The 22,366-nt window shown below is 43.8% G+C and overlaps 1 protein-coding gene across 1 annotated transcript in view; it reads left to right on the top strand.

The window, feature by feature from the left end:
- Window positions 1–830: 830 nt before the first annotated feature.
- Window positions 831–22,366, top strand: part of TMC2 (transmembrane channel like 2) — a 31,984-nt gene continuing 10,448 nt past the window's right edge. The window contains exons 1-16 of the mRNA XM_057383686.1: window positions 831–876; window positions 1,180–1,227; window positions 3,160–3,511; window positions 4,265–4,414; window positions 6,564–6,654; window positions 7,572–7,653; window positions 7,940–8,046; window positions 9,818–9,916; window positions 12,959–13,101; window positions 14,548–14,695; window positions 15,110–15,298; window positions 16,762–16,941; window positions 17,752–17,904; window positions 19,305–19,433; window positions 21,368–21,435; window positions 21,896–22,135. Of these exons, the coding sequence (XP_057239669.1) occupies window positions 831–876; window positions 1,180–1,227; window positions 3,160–3,511; window positions 4,265–4,414; window positions 6,564–6,654; window positions 7,572–7,653; window positions 7,940–8,046; window positions 9,818–9,916; window positions 12,959–13,101; window positions 14,548–14,695; window positions 15,110–15,298; window positions 16,762–16,941; window positions 17,752–17,904; window positions 19,305–19,433; window positions 21,368–21,435; window positions 21,896–22,135 (2,225 nt within the window). The remainder of the gene's footprint in view (window positions 877–1,179; window positions 1,228–3,159; window positions 3,512–4,264; window positions 4,415–6,563; window positions 6,655–7,571; window positions 7,654–7,939; window positions 8,047–9,817; window positions 9,917–12,958; window positions 13,102–14,547; window positions 14,696–15,109; window positions 15,299–16,761; window positions 16,942–17,751; window positions 17,905–19,304; window positions 19,434–21,367; window positions 21,436–21,895; window positions 22,136–22,366) is intronic.

Here is a 22,366-nt window from a genome sequence, read left to right as displayed (position 1 = left end):
TGGGGCACACGGTGCAGGTTTTACTYTGGAGATCACTCAGACAAAACTATYCTCGGCCCACTGAAAAACAGCAAGCTGCAGGATGCAATACAATACTTTGTGGTACTAAAGGACCTTCCAAATGAGGGTCTCACATTAATTAATTAAGCCTCAGAGCACCTAGAAGGAAAATCTATCCTATTTTACCAGCAAGTGCAATGAGTATGCAAAGGTCACACAGAATAGAGGAGCAAAGAAAAGAGAGATCCTGATATCCTGACTCCTGACTCCTGGCTGCATCTATTAGCTCATGAGTCCCCTCCAAGGGACTCTCATGGAGGACAAAAGGTGACCCACAGCTATGTCCCAAGGGGCTGAGAGGTTTAATGAGATGCAGGAGAACRGCTAACAGGGTTACAGAGATTGGCGCAGGTCAGTAAAGAATATGGCATTAAGAAAATTGATCCTTTGAAAGCCTCCAGCCACATGCTTATGTCAGAACCAGACGTGACTTGTGTCTGTGTTTCATACGACACCAAAGGGCTTTCCTTCATGTTTAAATAATGAAATGCAATGCAATGCCAACAGGTGCTTTTTTTCACAGGGAGAAGGGAGAGGAAGGGAAAGCGTTTGGGTGGGCTGAGGCAGAGCCCAGGTTTTCCCTGCCTCTCCCTCCCCTCCCTGCCTTCATGGCTCATGAGCAAGAGGTCACTGAGGGCTGGATGTGCCCATCTGTCTGCAACACCAGGGAGACCAGCACATGGGCGCTGGAGGAGAGAGTAACCTGTGTATGACTGGGTGTGCGTTTGCAGTAGCAGCTTCGGTGTCCGGGCGATAGACGGGAGRCTGCCATGGGGAAGAGAAAGAAAAGTGCTTTACAGGTCATCCTGGAAGATGGTTGGTATCACTGCGAGATCATTTCAGTTCTCATGCTGCCAAATTCTTGATTGAACCTCTTGGGGCTTCCCAAGCACACAGTGCTGCATCTCTCAAAGATCAGTTTGCATGGGCAGGCAACTTTTGTCAGCCTGCCAGACTAAAGCAAATGTTAAGAACATTTCTGCAGGAAAAGAGTATAATGTATAATCAATAAGGGATGTTCTGCCAAGCTCAGCTGGAACCTATGGGTGAGCTGTGTAAAGCACTGCACATGTAAAYTCCAGCCACAAATGCAATTACTCTTTGTTCTTTGTCTTACAGCCGGAATAGAGTTTGATGGAGAAGTCGAAACTGACACAGAGAGTGAAGGTAATGTACGGATYAACAAAKGTGGTTTTGTTTGTTTAAAATACAYAAGGTGATGCTTTTTCTTTTTCTCTCTGACTTGTGACTTGCTCTACAACACAAACTCTTTCATGAGTTACTTGCAAGCAAACAGATTTTTCCCTTGAGGTTTGACTTGTAATAGTGATATGTAAACCACCATTTTTAAGCAGTCTGTCCTCTTTTATCCTCATTCCCAGAGCAGGAGGCTGTCAATGCTACATCCCTTGGGAGTCATCCCTAGGAAATCAGGAATTGCAGTAAAGCACCACCCGGTGCAGGGCTGGGCCTGCTTTGGACTGTACTGAAGTCCTGCTTGCCCTCCCTGTAGAGCTTGCTTAGACCATGATACACTGGGATCTTGATTAATCATGGCGACAAGGAGATAAAAATGAAAACGCATTGAAGGGAGACTTATGGCTGTGAGGRAAATCAGGAAAAGCCATGACAGGATTAAAAACACCTTTAACTCTGCATGTATAGTATAACTAAAGAGAGAGATGAGAGGTAAGATCATAACAGWGATACAGGTGATACAAATGTAGTTGTTACTGCAAAAATGGTTCACAACTGTGTTTGTGTTATTCAGAGAATATGAGAAAGTAAACAGAGGACTACTGAGATTTATTTTTTTTATATCATATCCACCTTTTCCATATAGGCTAAACAGGCAGTAAGACAAGGGTAACAACTGAATGTTTCACATTTAACCTAATATTTGATAGGCTGCAAAGAAAAAACAAAAAAAAACCCTAGATCATTGGCTGCCCAAAATGAACGTTTTCCCAGAGTGCAGGTAGTCCTTTGACTTAGATCATTAACCAAAATACCTCTGAGATGGACCACGACATACTGATTGAAACCTGCCCAATGGATCCTGAGAAATTAATTGGAAGATCCTTCTCATTCCCAGTGTTATACATGACAACCACTGCCTACTGATTTTTTACCACTAACAAGTGGAAATCATTTACTTGTCATTAATTTCTATCTTTTTGCCAAACAAAAAATGCAAACATTCAAATTCCTTTTACTTTTATTTTTCTCACCTTTTAGGCTCCTCATTTTACACTCTGGATCCCATTCCAGCCAATTTCCTTCTTCCGCTACAGTATCTCCACATTTTTGYTTTCATCAGCCAGAGATCTTGGAAAATTAGAAGCCAGAATACTCTGGAAAACTTATTATTGKTTTTAATAGATTTGGTAGTGAAAGAGATGGAGAGACATGGGGGTTTTTGAATGTTTTTTCCCCCTTTCAATAATATTCTGCAATTAAATCATGCTCCATTTCAATCCTTTAATCTGGAAGCACTTCTGACTTCTGGAAAGAAGAGGTTTTTAGTTTGCAATGCCAGTAAGAATGAAATGTGCCTCAGAGAGTATCTGRTCTTTTGCTTCTCTGAATATAGACCATTCAATATAAAAGAAAACTCAGAGAAACAAAACTGKATACTGCCTGTGCTGTGCCTTTTCCCTCTATAAATAGAAGAACTCCCTTCCCAGCCTTGAAAAGTAAACATCTTTCAAGGACATCRCATCAACAAGCAAACTACACATTGTAACAGACTGCAATTTCTGCTTCCTTTGTTCTGGRGTGTTTACAGGTCAGGGAGATATCTGTCTGTGCCCTCTGATGGATGGGCTTTTGCATTCGTAACTAATTTCCAATTTTCTTATGGTCACATTTAAATCACTGGTGTGCTAAATTCACTTTCTTACATGGGAATTGCACAGCCAAGGAGTTACACGTGTTTCTTGGGCAGGGCATAACGCAAAGCCCAYTGAAAACAGGCACCTGCACTTTGAATTTGCCAAGGTTTGCATCAGGTGTATTGGCTGCCCATGCTTTTCTGATGAATCTTCGTTTTTGCCAGCATGGATTACCCAATGTAATTGTTTTTTTTATCACTTGCAGAAGATGAAGTAAAGGACAAGAAAATTAACAAACAACCCCTTGGGGAAACTGGCAGAGCAAGCAGACTTCAAAGCAAAAAGCAAGAGAAAGACAAAGAAGAAAAAGAAGACGAAGAAGAAGAGGAAAGCAAAAAGGAAGACAATGACAGCCAACAAAACAGAGTTTCTAGGAGAAAAAATTACCAAAGGAGAAACAGAAGTGGAAGAAAGGCAGGAGAGGAAGGAAGCCAGAAGAAAGACAGAGGCAAAACGACTCCTACCAAAGATCAAAAGGAATCAAAAAATAACGAAAAGAAAACAACCAAGAGAGCGAAGGAGGGGGAGAACAAACAGAAGAAAGACAGGAAAAACAGGTAATTAAACAATCCCTGACTATGCCTTGTTAAGACTGGCAGAAATATTGACATGCCAGTAGCATATGGATCAGAATGGCAAAACCAGTAGACTGCAAATAAATTCCTGCTCTCCTAAGTGAGACACAACAGTGGAAAACAGTGTAAAATGCCACACAGTCAAACTGTTTCCAAGTCAATATAATTTMTCTGCCAGGATCAGATCTGTGCATGTAGTGGAATCCTAGCACCTACAGCAAGGGGCAGAAAAACACCCCTAAAGAAGGCAGCTTGAGCAATTTGGATCTGGACACAGTTTGGGGTTTTTTTTTTGGTTGGTCTATGGAAACATTCCAGTTAAAATGGATCCCTTAGGTTTCATGTGTCTTCCTCTTCCAAATCTCGCTTGTCCCAACCTTCGACTGCTCCCCATATCTCCCATTTTTTTTCGGAAAGCATGGAAACCATTTCTCCGGAGCCAGCTGCAGCCCTGTAGCTGTAGGCAATGCTTCTATAGCTGAAGTGTGGTCCAAAGCACAAACTGGGTGAACTGTGGTGGGGCACAGTGCCTCCTCATTATCCTGGCTGGAAACAGCCCTKCTCTGAGTGTGAAGGGCACTGGCATCACATTGAGCCAGGGGAGGGTGAGCCACTGTGCCCATATCAGATTGGGATCCCCAGGGCCAGCAGCCCTATGCAGACCCCAAGCAAGGTCTTCCATCTAAMCCCTGTGAGTCTTTCTGTTCTGTGCCCTTTATTTTGTGTCTCTCTCAGCACTTCTGATACCTCCAACTCATCTGATGAGGAATCACTGTCAGAGGAAGAGCTCGCRATGCTGAAGGAGCAGGTGGAGCAAAAGAAAAAACTGATTTCCACCATGAGGAACAAGCCCTGGAGGATGGCGAAGAAACTCTCAGTGCTCAGGTACCCATCAAAATTCCCATCAAAATGGGAAACCCCATTCCTGGGGGCTTTGCTGACTGCTGTCAGATGAACTGTGTCTTTCCTTGAAATTACGTATTTGCTGCTGCTGTAATATTTCAGAATCAGGAAAAGTGACCGGCAGAACCTGGCCAGCCTGTCTGGCTTCAAGGGATCAGAGTTAAAATGTGGGATCTGATTTTCAGCCCGTGTAACCAAAGAACAGACAAAGTGCAAATCTGTTCAACCGATACCCACGGCCAGGTCATTCTACCCTCGTATTTAAAACCAAATTACTCTCTACTGTCGGGCTACTTGTTGAAGMAAACTCCATACCCTGGTTTGCTTATTCATATCTTTTGTCAGACAGAAATCAGAGCAGCACAGTGCCGTGTCACTGCAGAGTCCTGAGATGGGGCTGCTCGGATAAAATGCTGCATTATTTGCAGAGGTTTATGGAGCAAAGATAATTCTGCTCCACAGCCCCTGGTGAGTGAGGAAACAACTCAAGCAGCAGAGACCCCTTAGTGCAGGGCTAAGGGGCAGTGGGATAGGGCAGACCAGGGAAATCAAACCCCAAAGGTCAACAGGGAATGGCTCATACAAACATTCCCGTGTCAAGGCAATGATTCAGCTCCCAGCTCTACTGGTTAAGAATTGTCTCAAACCCCTTTCTGCAGGAGAGATTTCAAAATAACAAAGCATTCACAGCCCCACAGGGAGTGGTGATGCCCCTGCTCCATATTTGCTCAGAGGGCGCTCAGGGTTTCAGGGATTGTGCTGTAAAGGCTGGCAGTCACCACGTCTCTGCTTCTCTCTACACCCTRAAGGCCAAGACCTTTTCCATCTTCCAATAACATCAGAAATTGTGAACTCTGTCAATTACTTCTGAAAATCTGGGTAAATATCTATACAGGGAAACTGTATTAAAGCAGCTTTTCCACCTCACATGCAKGCTATGAGCCTCAGCTCATGAAAAATAAAGTCTTATGGCCTTAAAATTCCAAATTTCTGCAAGAAAAGCAAACAAAAACAGCAGAGTTATTTCTGATTCATTTTTCCCCTGTGTTGTAGGATCCTGACTAAAATTCTACTTAAGATCGTGTTTGATAATATACCTCCATGCCTTCATCTCATTTATGAACTAAAGCAGTCATCACCACCTACTAAAGAACCTAAACAAAACTGCATTGCTTGTGCAGGGGTCTCCAGAAAGGCTCTCAGCCTGCTGTACATTCRTTAGTTATTTTTAGTTGCATAAACACAACCCTGAGACAAGAAATTATTAGCCCTATTKACCAGATGAGGGGTGTAAAACACAGAGAGCAAAACAATATGTTCAAGAGTTAGAAATCTCACTTTAGGTTTTCTAATGAAGTCACGGGTGATTTTCCCAAGATTACAGGCTGGCCTGGCCTGTATTTGTACCAACTATTTTTAGCAAGTGGAAGTCCATCTCTCCCACAGGCTTAGGATGGTAAAGAACCTTGAGCTCCTGAAATTTAATCTCTTTTCATTGGCAATGCCAATATACAATATAATTTCATTCACAAGCTCAGCATACTCAGCATAACAGCACCTACCTAAACTATTTTCTCTGTATTTCCCTTAGAAATCCYATTCTAAAACTAATTTCATTTTGCAGGTGGATTTTACTCCTGAATAGTGCACTCTCACTCCCCTGGCGCTGAGATTATTCCCCTGGGCCGTTTGCACATCTCTGATATGTATCCTGGGAAGTGTTTCTGGAGGGAAATTCTGCATCCTCTTGGAGTTTATTTCACTAGGCAATGTTGTTTTCTTCTTGGCCAATGCACCAGGAGAGAGAAATTATAGCAGGCAGTCAGGCTGGGAGAGCTCTGCACTGAGAGAAWTGGGCAGGCTTTTGGTTTGCACTCGGGGAGAAGTGTGGAGCAAGATTTGGGGCACATCCCTACATGAACATGAGTGCTTTGGGGACCTGATAGATAGTCTAGGGTGGGTGTCTGAGCTGTGCATGCACACATCAGCACCAGCAGTGAGCAGGTGAGGAGAGACACCAAGCCCCTGCCTTTGTAGGAGCACAGTGGCTTATCCCACTGGCGCAGGCAGGGGTGAAAAGCTAAAGATCCCTTTGCTGTTTTAATAACCTGCTCGTTTATTTTCCCATTAGGGAGGCACAAGATTTTGTGGAGAAGTTTGAAGGAGCTCTGGGAAAAGGAAAGGGCAAAAAGTTGTATGCATACAAGATGATGATGGCGAAGGTAAGTGCTACGGTGATATCAGGGACAGGCTTGGATACTCAGTTATGTTTTCAGCACATTTTTGGATTTATTGACCTCTGTTTGGTGAAAGAGGCACAAGGCAATCAGAATAAAACTTCCTGCCCACATTAAAAAAAATACTAGCTTGCTTTAAATCTATGACTACTACAGAAAGAACTTCAACCTCCTTGTGACCTTTCCTGAAGAAAGGCAGGGTTTGCATGAGCAGGGAAAACAATGACTTTCTGGTTGCAATTTCCAGATTTGATGTGATCTCACCTTGATCTTTGAGAAAAGGTATCCCTAAAGGGTAAAGAGGCCGTGCCAAACTCTTGCACTGCCCATAGTCCTGTAGAATCTCATCTTCTGCAGTGATGAGGAGATAACAGGAGAACGATGGCTGTGTTTGAGACTGAAGTTGGTAGCCAAGTTTCATGTTGTCATGGAGATTACATTGAGAAGTGCAAAACAGAGCCAGGCTTGAGATGATTAAATCAATGGGAGTTTTAGCTGCTGGCCTGGTGAGGAAAGATTCAAGCTCAGTGTTTTGTCAAATTAAATTTTGATGTAAATAGAGTTTGTTCTGAACCAGTATTTCCAATCCAGAGCCAGGTCTGAATTTTCCATCCCCTTATAATCTGATCAATGCATAATACAACTATGCGTTTAACCTTTCCAAACGCCTGGAGAGGGAAAGGTTAAAACTCAGTTCACAAATGTGAATATTTGGGCTTGGGGGGATTTTGGATTCAAGGGAGCTTCTGAAATAGTCCAAAAGGTAAGACCCAGACCAGAGTTCCTGCTTTGGACTTTACACCCACACCTAGCCATGCTGCCAAACTCTGATATCAGAAAGCCCTGCAGACAAAGCAGACCCCTCTTCACACCTCTCTGCTCACTGTGTTGTCTTCTTTCAGAAATGGGTGAAATTTAAGAGAGACTTYGAAAATTTTAAGACTCAGTGCATACCCTGGGAGATGAAGATAAAGGAAGTGGAGAGTAAGTTGAAGTTGCTGTGTGGTGGCAGTGAGACATTTTGTAAGAGAGCTTTGTCTTCATCAAACTAAGTTTCAGCTTCCTGGTTCACCATCCCCACTCACCCTGGGCATCAGTGCCAAAATGGGAGCACACACCTCTGGCAGCTCCACGTGTTTCTCTCTCCATCAGTTGTGGGGGCTTTTGGGGGGCTTATGCAAAATGTGTCTGTGAAACCTGAGGGTAGAGCATTGCTGAGGACAGTTTAACTCTCYTAAACTCCCAATCATGAAATGTCTTCTGCTTTAAGGTCACTTTGGCTCCTCAGTTGCTTCCTACTTCATATTTCTGCGGTGGATGTACGGAGTAAACCTTGTCCTTTTTGGGTTAATATTTGGACTGGTGATAATTCCAGAGGTAAGTGCTCAGTTCTCCTTTCAATAATATCTTGCCCATTGCTTGACATGAACATGACATTGACAGGACAAACAAATGTCTTATAACAGGCATTGCTTTAGAAAAATGAAATGCCTGAGGACAATTATTGACAAAGACTTACTGACACAGGAGAACTCAGACTGATATCAGGAAACCTAAAATGCTGTAAAAGAACCTGCCCATCCAGCAGCTGAAAGAGGAGCTCAACAATCTATTTCAAAGCTAGTTTTACATTTTGACTAAAGAGCATGACATTCTAACTGTAGGCACAAGAGCCACAGGAAAGAGATTGCCCTGAAAATAATTAAATACCCTCACTTTTGGGCCCTCTGAGGGGCATGGTCATGGGGCAGCAGCCATGGCAAAGCCTGGCAGGGAATGGACAGTTTCCCAGCACTTTGCCAGCTGACATTCACTTGGGAAATAACCTTTCTTTGTATTTCCAATTCATATGATTCACAAGCAATTGTTTTATTTTTAGTTTTTCTATTCCTCACTTTTCTTGGAGAAGCCAAAGGATCTCATAGCCAACTTTATATGATCGTTTATTGAAGAATTTTTTAATGTAGCCATTACAGCTCTGGCTAAATTACTCAGTGCAGTATTTAAAGGCTGTGCAATCCACAGACAGTGGCATCTGTTCTGTTCAACGCAGAATTTTATGGAGCAAAAACGCAGCGCAGAATCTCTCCTGAGGACCGTGATTTTGTTCTCCCTAATGTGCTTGCTCACACTACTGAAAGGGAAAGCTCAGTTTCCTCCCAGGACCAGGAGACATAACCATTAGCACTGAACAATACAAATGTGTTTGCTTGGGAACTGTGCATSTGGCAGGAGCTTTCGTCTCTGAAGCGTGCACGCTGTTACTCACTGCCTACTGAGCTGTTACGATACGGAGAGTAGCTGGGCAATAAACATTTAATCATAAATTATTTTAAATGTAATTAGATAGCYCTGAAAAAGAAGTGATAGATGATTTGCTGGGACCTTTCTAGGCTATGAATGCTAATGAGATATTTTGGTAGAGGTACCAGTCAGAGTCTGCTTGTAAATATACAAACTCTCCATAGCCCTTGGCATCCTCTGTCTGGACTTCAATTGCTGCTCCAGCTACAAGACCTGCTTTGCATTGTGCCGTGAAAACCGGTCTTTACATCTTTTAGTCATACTTTTTTCCCCCCAAAACCTAATTGCCTTTTACATCACCTTGAGAATGTCTTTCAATTCAAGACTGAAAAACGCAAATTGTACTGCAAGCTCGACCCAGTGCTCTTGGCTTCTCTCAGAGGAGGAGCTCTGCATAAACAGATGAAGCTAATCCCTTTACTGCATTAGACCCATGAAGTTCAAGCAAAGAACTCCTTGCTAAATGAAGGACATTTCAAATGGAGCTGTTCATTGAAGGATAAAGTTCCTCCACAAAATATTTCCTGGCAATGAATGTGGCCAGGGAAAGGGAAGTCTTCTGGTTATTTTGGGTAAAATTAATATTAAATATAAATAACAATTTMTTACTARATAKTAATAAATAGAATTAATAATAAGWAAAAWWAAWTWAAWTWAWWWMWAMAYMWSWKTTTWWAAAMKSYKSKKKTWKMRTWWWRARAWRWAAWAYAYATMKMARMAMMAAAAAAARRRAAAMMMMMMMMAARWGWRMMMMAARAGASWCYYYWWRARAAAAAAAAAAAMCTGAAAAAAMATCTTCAGCATTTTATACTATATATACATCGCTAGTATTAATGTTTTCCAGGTCCTGATGGGAATGCCATATGGGAGTATGCCAAGGAAAACTGTACCCCGGGCTGAACAAGCAACAGCTATGGATTTTTCAGTTCTTTGGGATTTTGAGGTAAGCAAATGAGTGTTAATCACAAAAGATCAGTTGAATAACTCCTGAAATCCTTCAGAAGTTAGTGGTGCTACAAAGATTAATTTGTTCCAAGATAAACAAGCAAGCAACTATTTCTTCCAGAAGTCTGGAAAGCCTTTTGTTGCAACAAAATCTTTGTGGATGGTGAGATTTCTGGCCAAAACACCACGTACACGTGCAGACACTGAACATGGATTTGAACCCCTTCCACATAAAAATGCACTGCCTGCTATATGTCACACCTATGTGTAGGCACAACAGCCATTCTGCTTCCAGCTGGAAGCCAGTATCCAGGTGAAAGACTGGAGCTGCTCCAAACCAGGCAGCCAGAAAGTGCAGACCCCCTCCACAGGCAGGGAGCACCTTGCCAGACCACTGGAAGTGGTTGGGAAAGGGATTGTTCCCTGCGCTCCCTGTTCCCCTGAAATATTTATATGAGCCTGAAGGAGGAATCAAAGTTTACAGAACCAAAGTTGCACCCAAAGGAAAATCCCAAGTTTCCAGCCATGTCTTAGTGCTTGGCTGCAGCATCAAGTCACCTCCCACCCCAGAAACTTTGAGGATTTAAAGCCAAGGGATTAAGTGTTTTTAGGTGACAGCCCAAGAAAAGGTATGTGCAGGGGGTGACAAGTTTCTGATGTAACCAACACCTTGGGATCTGACTTTCAAAGTGGTCACTTCTGAAAATATTTTTTTTAATGCTTGTCAGCACCTGCCCACATGCTACAAGCATGGGACCCAGACCTTCTGTAAAAAAAAAACCATTGATATTTCCTTAGCTAAAAAAAAGATGAAACCAACCCCCCAAAAAAACAACCAAACCAACCAAATAAAAACCAACCAACCAAAAAAAAAAGCTAGTTTGTTATAAACCAGATTATTTAAACTAATTTATTAATCAGTCTTCAAATACTTGTCCAGGAACCTGCCAGGACAARGCCTTCATTTACTCCCCATTGCCTGCTGAGGATCTTTTTAACTCTTCCTCTCCCAGCACTTCCCCCACTTGATAAAATCCAAAATTCAGAGGTGAATTAAGGACATTTTTAATGGCAGTGCACTGAATGAAAAGCTCATTTGAGGAGTGCACTGTAAAAATACAAGAGGCAGCATTTAAACTCATTAAGCCAGAAAAAAAAAGCAAAATACAACTTCAAAACAAACAAACAAACAAAAAATCTGAAGGAGTGTTGATGAAATGCAGCTGCTGATTTTCTCTGGGGGACTTCAAGCAATAGATATGTCAGTGAGGAAACTTTCCTCTGGATGAGGCAGCTCTGGGGCAGCACTATTTGCCAACACCCTCTGTAGCCAGGATATGTCAAATGAAGCCCTTCACAGAGGTTTGCCCTCTGAAAATGGATAGAGGCTTATTCCAGCATGCTCCTCAGGAGATGTGCAGGGGGAAGTATATATCAGGAGCAGTCAATACCGTTATCCTGAAAAATCCCTTTCAAGAGAGAGGAGCTGGGGAAATGTATGCTCTGGCAGCAAGGAGGTCACATCACGGATCTCTAGAGGGGCAGGAAGGAATAAATCTCACTTGAAYACTAGACACCATGTCTCACAAATGGAGTTTAAAGAACATACTGGGTGATGTGAGCTGAGAAACTCATTTTTCAGTCCCCAGCATCTGATGAATCAAAGACCAAGGTTTGGAATCACAAYCTGAGTAACAAACTTCAGTAGCGGCTTTCAGGGACAGTATATTTTACGAGGCTTTTTCCACCACCCCTCTGCAGCAGGCATTGTATGGAACAGGCTACAAGCCCCAGGCAGCTGGGCTGGGCTCTGCTAGCCACAGCCTCACTATGCTTACCCCAGGGGCTCAGCAGCACTGGCAGACTCACTCAGAGTGGTCCTGTACCCACGGCACTGCGCTTTTGTGTGGGGTAAGCATCCAGCTACCGTGGCACCTGGGGATACCAAGGCTTTTTATTAGGCTAGGAACGAAAAGCCTAGAGTTTTGGGGGAGCTTAGTTTAATTGATTAAGTGAAGGTGGTAAAACACTGGAAGAAAGGCACAGAAACATCATGGTATCYCTGTCCTTGGTGATTTTCAAAGCCCCACTGGACACAGCCCTGAGCCACAACATTTCCTTTGGCTCTGCTTTGAGCAGGAGGCTTTGAGCAGAGGACTAGACAGTTTCCAGAGATCACTTCCCATGTAAACCATTCAATGTCTCTAAGAAAGATCCACAGCAAGCTCTGATACAAGTTCTTCAAGTTATGCCTTTCCAAAGGCTTGACCAGAGAAGAACTTGTTTGGTTATCCAGACTGGTTAGGTACACTTAACTTAGGAGCTGAAAGACAAGGGGCAAAGAATAGAGAGCTGCAATGAGCGAAGATTCACATCAACTTGGATGGGATATGACAKAAAAAYGGAGAGATTGCTAATGCCAGTTAGKAGAGCTGCAYGCTCGTTGAATGCCCAACAGATTGTACAGCAAAAAATAGATCTAYTTGAGACAACATGGTTGATATTGCGTCTGAGCTCTGCTTTCTACAGGAAAGTAATGCTTTGATTTCACTCTTTAGTTGTATTTGCTCTGCAGGTGGCAGCCWGTAAAAGGAACTAAATCTTCAAGGTACTAAGCATCAGCTGCCTCCTACCTGAAAGGAAAAGTTGCATATCATGGTGGGAAATCCCGTTGCTACAGCATTTCTACGAGATATGAGTGTTTGATTATTGGCTTAGAGAARCAGGTGGGCTGCAGCCACAAAAAGCAATAAGGATGTTTTTCTGGGAGGGATGAAAGAGTGATGGATCAAAACTACGTTTTAGTTTTGAGCCACTATTCTCTGACATGCTGTCTCTCATCTTCCCTCTCTTAGGAAGATAAACTCATAAGAAGATAGCTCTCAAAGGTGCCAGGGCAGCAAACAGACAGGAATGAGACCCTAAAAATTTTTCCAAGTTGATTTTCATTATTTTAGATCATCAGCTTTCACTAGAAATCCCTTTCCTGCAGAAGAAAAGCTGCAGAGCTCACACAGGATTGCTTTTGCTTTACCTGCAGGGCTACATCAAGTACTCAGCTCTCTTTTATGGCTACTACAACAACCAGAGRACGATCGGCTGGCTGAAATACAGGCTGCCAATGGCCTATTTCATGGTTGGCATCAGTGTCTTTGGCTACAGCCTGATGGTTGTCATAAGATCGTAAGTGCAGCTGACATTGCCCTCTCTGCAAAATCCACCCAGATGTGTCTCACAGGTCTGGGTTCCCTTTCATGGACAYCCAGACTTGCTCCAGCCTTGGCTGGRTGGCTGGGGGAATGTGGGGAAAGGGGRCTCTGTGCCTGTTGTTTTCATGGACTTAGCTTTTCCACCCACCACCCCGGCTCTGGAGGGCTGGGGGAACCTGGRCTCTCTCCTGCCTCATCCATGTACTCATGTGCACTATTTTGAACCCTTCCTACTCCAGCCATCTTCTTCCTTCTCCTGATCTCCAGATCTCTTTAACCCTTCCTCCCTTCCTACAGAGACATCAAACAGGTAGATTTTGTGCATGAAGGATTTTACTTGTAGTAAATTTCAAAGGTTCCTTTTCCATCCTTTCATTGCAAAGTAAACACTGCTGAATGCCAACAAACAAAGCAAGGGTTGCAGAAAAGAGGAAAATGCTAGCAGAACTGCATCTGATGAGTCCCTAAACCAGTCAGTGGAGTTTAAAAGTGGCTACAATTTCTGTGCCTCGTGTCCCCAAACACCAGTGAGGCTCTCACAGCATCCTCAGGGCACTGAGGATGCAGCCAAAGCACTTCTCCATGCTGTAATGGTCTCTGCAAAGTTAAAAATAAAAAAAATAAGCCCCTCTATCTCTGCCTGAAGGACACACCATGAAAAGGTCTTCCTTTCTTTGGAAGAAAGAATAAGCCCAAGGATTTGTATCGCTTGCTGAAACAGGCCATATTGCTGTGCAGCTGAAAGAGCCTCTTGAGCCTTTGGCTTGAGTGGGACATGGGGATTTGCTGTACATTTGCCATGAAATTGCAGCATCTGTTGTCTTGCCTTCCTTGAGGGACTAGTGCTGGGAACTCTAGTGGGACTTGCAGGAGGATTTCAGGGATCAAATAATAGASAGGAAACAGCAGAAGCCATATCTGCTCCTATGCTGATTAACAAGAATAATCCTTTTTCTCTCCCTGCATGACTTGCCACAAGCTCTGGCTCCAGCCCTGGGCACCAAGTGAAGTCTCACTAAAAGTTTGTGCTGCAGTGGGTGTGTTGCCCAGCATCAGGGGGTTCTGACTAAAGATAACTAACTAAAGGTTACCATAATAATATACTGTAGCCTAGGGCCCAGAAGCACCATAAATAGGTTTTCTTCATGCACCAGCTGCTGGAAGTAACCTTTAACCTCCTTCATCACCTATGCCAGATTTTCTCTWTGTTACTATTTTTTATACAAAACCTGTGTAGCCCTGAAGACATCATTTGACAGTTCAGTCCTCCACAGACCTAAAGCCCAATGGAACATGTCAATCATTCCCAAAACCAAGAATGTTCCCCCCACTCCATCTTACCCAAGCTTTGCAAAGCTGAAGGAYACGTGGTGGCTCTGTGGAACAGTCTGACCATGTCCCTGCACACATCCTTACRCAGGATGGCACGCAATGCCAACGAAAGCACAGGAGACGGCGACGATGACAACTTCATTTTCAGCTGGAAAATGTTCACCAGCTGGGACTACCTCATTGGCAACCCAGAGACAGCAGACAACAAATTTGCATCCATCACCACCAGCTTCAAGGTAAACCTAACTTTCTTCTGCCTGCTCCTGGGGATGCTGTCAGCACTTATCAATGGCAGAGATTTAAGGGGAAATCTGGATACCTGCTCAGCATCTCTCCGTATGAACAGGGCATGTTGCTGATCYGTGGCAGCTCCAGTCTCTGTGACCCAGTTCCCCTAACTCCCTTTCTTTGAAATTTAAAAGTGTGCAGTTCTCCTGGCAAATGTCAGGCTCTTTGCCATTTGATGTCTTTCAGTCAAACCAGGATGCCTGTATRAAGCTTAGTTTGAATTTAACAAAAACTACCAAGTAGAAAGCAACCAGAATAGCACAGGATTGCTTTTCATAGGATAAAAAACCCTGTGATGTCACCTTATGCTTGGTGCCACAACATATCCATCGCTATTCCTTGAGCACCCCTGTTTTTTTCAGGAGTCTATTGTCGATGAGCAAGAAAGCAACAAGGATGAGAATATCCACCTGAGAAGGTTCCTGCGAGTTTTGGCCAAYGTCCTCATCATATGCTGCCTGTGTGGGAGTGGCTACCTCATTTACTTTGTGGTGAAACGCTCCCAGACATTTTCCAAAATGCAAAATGTTGGATGGTATGAGAGAAATGAGGTAAGGAAATTTTTTTTTCCAGTTATCTGCTGGGATGATTTGCCTTGGACGTCAGCTTAATCACTGCCATAGGTAGAGGAGCGCATCCAAAGCAGAGAGATTCCCTACCAGGGCCCAGGAGTCCCCTTCAGTACCTTTGCACTGTAGCTGGGAAGTGCAAGGAATGTTCCCAGTGCAAATTAACAACTTCTGCTGAGAAGGGAAAATMTCCTTATAACAAACCACAGTAAAAGTAAAAATGCCTCTTCAGCACTTTCATCACTGACCACCATCTTAAGAATTGAGTTGCTTATTAACACTTACTCTGTTGTACTGCAAAGTTCTCTGGGTGTTAAAATGTCCATAATCAGACATAGCTCCAAACCCAAGTCTTTGTCATTCGCCTTGGGTTATGGGAATAAAATTTCAGAACCTGCCAAAAAATTTCAATTGCTGACGTTTTTTTGTGTCTGATTTTGGAATGAGAAGTTCAAATGTTTAAGCTCTTCAGACACACACAAAAGAATTTCAACCCATGGAAAGGTTTARTTTCAATGTCTACTACATAATCATGTATTTCTGTATCAAAGCCAAATTAAATTCAAATCCATGCATTTTCACAATTCCTTCATAAAACTTTAGCAAGACAGCATTTACCCACAAAATGCTTTGATTGGTTCCAGTGGACTTTTCCCAAAGGGAAAAAAAAWYTTACCTTAAAAAAAAGTTTAATATCTGACCCTTTCCTGGTGATAAYKTGAGATCTCAATAAATGCAGTCTGAGATACTGTTACTTCTGGAAAGAAATCCACAAAGAGACCTGTGAGTCAGAGACTGCGTGCACCTGTACGGACACAGTCCTCCAGAGGCCAATGGGACCTGTAGGGCTGTAAAAACATTTAGAGCCTGTAAGTCATGCCTCAGCTAACCCTGACTGGCCAGTGACCTCACTGACCACAGTACAGCTTAGTATCTGGCATGATAAAGAGGAACAAAGATACCACCAGGACATGTTTTCTTGAGCTGCAAAACTTGCTTCCATTCAAGCCTGTAAATGCTTACTGCAAAAGCAAAGGTGCTGAAYGTGGAAAATAAACATTGGCACCGACTAATTATCTTTATGCACACAAGCCAAGCTTTGCGCTTCCTCTGAAACTAAAATAAGAACCTTGGAGCTGATGCAAGCAGTACTGCAAGGTACTTGAGGAACCTAAATATTCATGAGTCCGGACTGACAGGGAACAAATTCTTTAGAGCTCATCCCTTTGAGATAAGAGCAAAAGTGCTCCTGCAAGAGCAAGTCGTGCAACCTGGYCCTGAAGTCTGATACTGCGTTTGCTCAGAAGCTGAGTTTGCTTTGACTCCCTCCCCTTGATAAATCCTTCAGAAATATCCAACCAGTTGTAGGCAGCTCCTGCTCTGCTCAAARCAAGATAGTCACTGTTGTTACTCTGAGCAGTTATCTCATTTCCCTCGTGTGGCAGGTGGAAATTGTGATGTCCTTGCTGGGCATGTTTTGCCCTCCACTGTTTGAAACCATCGCTGCACTAGAAAATTACCATCCCCGCATTGGGCTGAAATGGCAGCTGGGGCGGATCTTTGCGCTCTTCCTGGGGAACCTCTACACGTTTCTGTTGGCCTTGATGGATGACGTCAATGAAAAAGTAAGAATTGTGAGAAAAAGCCACGGTCACATCGCATTTCCCAGAGTCGAGGGKGAACACACCCTGTCCCCACAGCCGGCAGGGACAAGCATTCCCTTTGTATCAGGTGTTTCCTCTATACCCAGTCCTCTTGAGCTAGGCTGCAGTGCCCCAGGGACACTCCCTCAGCAGAACCTCCAGCTTCTCTTCACAGCCCTGAAGACAGCAGAGTTTCTGACTTCCTATAATCACAGCATGTTAGGGTAATTATATTTTTTCCTCCATCTGACACAGTTTGCAATTTCTATTACTGCAGACCCTGAGGATACAGTTTATAATCCTCTTCCCCTGCCTCCCCTCTTTAATATTATCCTGGTACCGTGTTGTGGGCAGATAACTGCGGGAAAGGATAAATGTCTAACTGATCCACAGAAAAAAATTACTCTGTTTTAAGCTGAGCAGAATTAGAGGAATTGAGGCAGTTTGCTCTGCACTGACAAATTATGAATAATGTGAAGAAGGACTGGGTGGAGGCTCCCTCTCACACAGAGGTCTTGAACGAGGTCTGACTCTCCATGTGCAGGGAACATGTTGCTTGCTCCCCAAAACTCATGGAGCTCTTGGTTGCTTCTCCCCTGATCCTGGCAAAAGGGAAGGAGTTTCCATGCTATTGACAGCACTGCAACTCTGTTTTAAGCAGATTTTCATACAAGATGTGCTAACTGGTAGGGAGGAGGGTGGAACTCAACGCCTTGGATTTSTTCAAACACATCCAGTGGGACTTCTATTTCCTGATTGTTTTGGCTATTGGGGGGGGTCTCTTCATTGCAGCTGGCAGAAGAGGAYGTGGTGAAAAACATCACGCACTGGACACTGCTTGGCTACTACAACTCATCTGCAGGGAATGACAGCACCGCCACCCCACCTCCCCTTGACCCTGCAGACGTACCCAGGGGACCCTGCTGGGAGACAACCGTCGGCATCGTAAGGAATTCATTAAGCAGCAAATCTCTGTGTTGGTTTGCGATGATTAATTGTTTTGGCTGTCTCGTTCGTGTCTTTAATATTTCCAGGCTTGAAGTTTTCCTTGCAAACAACAGCTCTTTCTCCCACTCTCATACAGCATCACTGAGGCAATACGAGTCCTTGGCCATGGTTCTCAAGCCTTGGTGGTGACATCYTCAGCTGGAAGCCACCAGAGCGTGGCAGCACACAATGCCCAGCTCTGAGGCACTGGCTGTGAATAGCACAAAAGGCCAGGCAGCCTGCAGYCATGCCTGCACCATGCTCTTGTTCAGATCATGGCTGTGCCTTTGAAGGAAACCTCTCTTCTCCATTTACTGCTGCATTTGTTCCAGACAGGCTTTGGTGCAGGAATAAAACCCAACCAGAGGATATGCCTCAAAGGAACTGCTGACWTGTCCAATCCATAACACATGGAATGAAAGCAGAATTAGGCAAAAGTAATCCCCTTGAAAGGCATGCAGGGTGGTCTTCAAATCCTCAGTTTCACCACACAAATCCACCCTGCAACATTTACCTGGGACCAAGAAGATCTGCAGCCAGACAGTGCCCAACCTAAAAAGTAAAAGCAGTTGTTTACTGTCTGACAGATGGTTAGGGCTTGCCAAACAACAAGGCTATGCACTCCTGTGCACACCTAAGAGGGTCTTCACAAGACAAGTGATTCTCAGTCATGTGGGAAAAGATCAGCCACTGTCACCCCTTAGAGGGGCTGATCATTGGTGCAGCTGAGGATCTGTCATTCCTTGTTCTTGTTCTTCCAAGAACCTTTATCTTGGGATTCCAAGATCCTTGTTCTTCCCCTGCTCAGAATTTTAAAATCTCTCTTCTAARTGTCTTTCCTTCTGAATCCTTGGGACTACAGTTATTTCCATCCTACGAGTCTTCCTTCTGCCTGCAATTTTATCTTCCTTGTCTTTCTCTCTTTACACTTACACACAGCTCTGCAATTACAACTGAGCAATTTTCTTAGGAGTCCATGTGAAAGTTACGGAGCTCAGCCCTACCAGAGCTGTGCACAATCAAAACAACCATGGGCRTATGTATATTGTACACCAGCACCAGTGCAGCATTAGCATTCTGCTCCCACTTTCTGTGCTGCCACAGCATGCAGTGCAGTCAATAATGCCAGCAGCAGCCATCAGCTCTAACAGCTATAACAGAGCTCGTAGCTCCAAGCACAGGGGTAAAGCTCAGGCACTGCTGAGTGTTTGAAAACAGGCAGGGAGTTTGGTCATGGCATGCTTTTCTGAAGGTTACTGTCATGTAAAGACAAATGGCTTAATGAAAAATACAGTCCTGAATGCGCTACTGAAATTACAGGAGTTAAATGGTTTTTTTTTCCGTCTTTTAAATTGCAGGAGATTGTGAGGCTCACTGTCTCCGATATCCTGGTGACCTACATAACCATTCTGGTGGGAGATTTCATCCGAGCTTGCTTTGTCAGATTTGTGAATTACTGTTGGTGCTGGGACCTAGAGGCTGGATTTGTAAGTATCTTGTAGCCAAGAAGATGAAAGGCTTTTAGGACCATTTGATTAAAGGCTACAAATCAATTTGTTTTGAATGCTTCCAGTGGTCGTRTGGTCTTGCCTGATAACATATTTGGTGTACATAGTCTATGCATCACTTTTCTGGGCCAATCAGTTCCATCCCAGTAAGAACTCCACAAAAATGCAGTTCTCATCCCCACCTGAGAACTTTAAAACATGAAACTGACTCAAAAAAGAAATAAGTTGGTGTTCATTCAGTTGTTACAACCCCAAAACCTTGTGTCCTTCTCTATCCCTTTCCAAACCCCCAGAAGTTCCTGTTCGTTGCCCACCCTGCAGGCAGCAACCTGGTTTACCCATAGCACTGTTTTCTGATAGATACTGGGAGCTGGTGTTTCTTCTACTGCAGTGGAACAAGGAGCATTTCCTTCCCCTCTCGTATGTGTGTGTAACACACAACAGAACTGGACTCTCTGGTATTCACAAAGGCTGCATTACCAAAGCAGTCAATTCTGGCGCTGCACAAAACACAGAAGAAAATAATGGAGAGGAGGAGGGAAATCCATTGAGAGGAGACAAAACCAGATGGATTCAGGCAGAGATGAAAATACCTTGCAAGATTACMAGGAGAACAGTGCACTCACTACCTAGCTGTCACAGTGGGAGGGTTTCCAGGAGCAGTCTGGAGAAGAGCAAAGAGGAGGGCTTTGGTCAAGGAAGAGCAGGTGGGGTACAATAGGCATTTTGCTGCTTGTGGAGCTCCTTTTGTTTCTTCTCAGGGAGRCAGAGGACATTTCCCAGGGTGGCCAAGGGAGGTCCTGCCAGCAGACATTGAAAGTTGTCTTTATTTTCATGGGAAAAGGAAGGGAATATTTACCCCTAGCTAAAGATTTAAAGTAGAAATGGACCAGAATCAAAAAAAAAAAACAATGTTTACACCCATCCCTTCCCAAAGCTGTGAAGAGTCAGCTAAGCAAGACTCTGACTAGGCTCCACTTGAGTTTTCATCATAAAACACAAATATCTTAAACTTTATGATTTGCTGACAGTATTAAGTAAATGCAAATGGCATGAAAGACATACCACATAGGATATTCCAAACATATAAGAGCATCACTCTTCATTTGTTAGAATTCTGTTCTCTGCATTGCAGCTTTTAAAAAATAGGTTTTTTCCAAGAAAATAAAACAAGAAAATCTTTTATCTGGCAAAAGCCATATGAGTTTTGTGTGCAAAAAAGTACATATATACAAAAGAAACAGTAGTTTAATCATAGGCAAATCTAATAAAATAATAATTTATAAAATGACAAATACTGCCAGTAGATCAGACTGGCATTTTTTGGACCTGCCACCATTAGCACCCACCTCTGATAGTTAAAATATTGCTTTACATGGAGCARCCTACCAGCTAGCACAGAGTAAAATGTCACCAAACACCCATCAGGTCACATATTCCCTCATATTTCTCTCCCTTTGCCCTCTGTTTCTGTTCTTCAGCAGCTTGGACCCAGGGACACGGATTTATCCAGCACAGCATTTGCCCTCAAGCTCACAATTATCACCGCTTCAAGATTCAATATTTTACAAGGGTGGAACTGTAAGCCCACAGCCAGGCACCAGCTGGAGTTTGACATGGTCCTGTGCCATGCTCACAGCTGGTGTTATATTAGCAGGGAGAGAGAAACACGGAGCAGCTCTAAGCACCTCCATACATCTTCCCAATTTCCAGCRAGCCAAGAGAGAAGCAGCAGCGCACAGCTCCAGCTCTGCGTTCCCCACACCACTGAGGGTCATTGGAGCAGTGTGCCCRCAGCAGGAGCCCTGCCAGGAATCCCTGCTTGCCAGCTTTAAATAAGCATCATACACCCAGCAGGGAACAGTAGCAGGGATCTCTGGAAATAACACACTTTTCTTTCTCTCCCTGTATAGCCGTCCTATGCTGAGTTCGACATCAGCGGCAATGTCTTGGGTTTGGTTTTCAACCAGGGAATGATTTGGTAAGATATTTCCTTTTTTCTGTCTTTTCCCCCTTTGTCTAGAAAACCTGTTAGTGGAGTTAGAAGGCTTCCAAGCCAACCAGAGGAAGCTTTGGGTTCTGTTTTTTCTGACTCTTTGGCTGTCTGTGTTTAACCATAAAAGCAGGTCTCTCCCTGCTGGTTACATTCACGCAACATTTTCCAAGCCATCTCCAAGAAATTTTTGTCACAAACTGAAAAACTTTCTTTGCAAGCCTGGAGAAGTCYGAGGCCTTGCTGGTCCTCAGTGAGGGTAACCCTACCCTAACATGGATCCAGGTGGCTTTCACTATGGGAACAGAGGGTAGCACCAATCAGCCCACACAGACTTCATTTGTSGACAAACTTGCCACCACACAAACAMCCAYTTTCCWCTTCTTGCAAGCAGTAAACCTYCCAGTCTGTCAAAAAACAGCACCTGTCCTTCTCTTTTCCTTTCCAGGATGGGATCCTTTTACGCACCAGGGCTCGTGGGTATAAACGTGCTGCGCTTATTAACCTCCATGTATTTTCAGTGCTGGGCTGTTATGAGTAGCAATGTCCCTCACGCAAGAGTCTTCAAAGCATCCAAGTCTAACAATTTTTACATGGGACTGCTGCTGCTGATCCTCTTCCTCAGCCTCCTGCCTGTGGCTTACACCATCATGTCCCTGCCTCCCTCCTTTGACTGTGGACCTTTCAGGTACTATCAAAACACAAAAAAAGGACATTTTTGTTCTCTGCTACATGGGATTGTTTTCATTAAGTTAGAAGGACTGGACTCCAGCAGAGATGGTGAAATTTTTCAATCCTTAGCAGTGTGAGGCAAGGGGTCATGTCCAGCTGCGGGGTGTAAACAGCTGGGAACACTGAACTTGCTCCTGTCTGCTGCTCTCCTCTGCCACACAATTCCCACTATTTCCCCAACACACAC

This window comes from Malurus melanocephalus, unplaced genomic scaffold, assembly GCF_030028575.1.
Source record: "Malurus melanocephalus ecotype Western Australia unplaced genomic scaffold, MMel_1.1 scaffold_652, whole genome shotgun sequence".
In the NCBI taxonomy this organism is placed as follows: Eukaryota; Metazoa; Chordata; class Aves; order Passeriformes; family Maluridae; genus Malurus; species Malurus melanocephalus.
The sequence above is the reverse complement of the archived record's forward strand: the minus strand, read 5'-3'. Positions and strand labels throughout refer to the sequence as shown.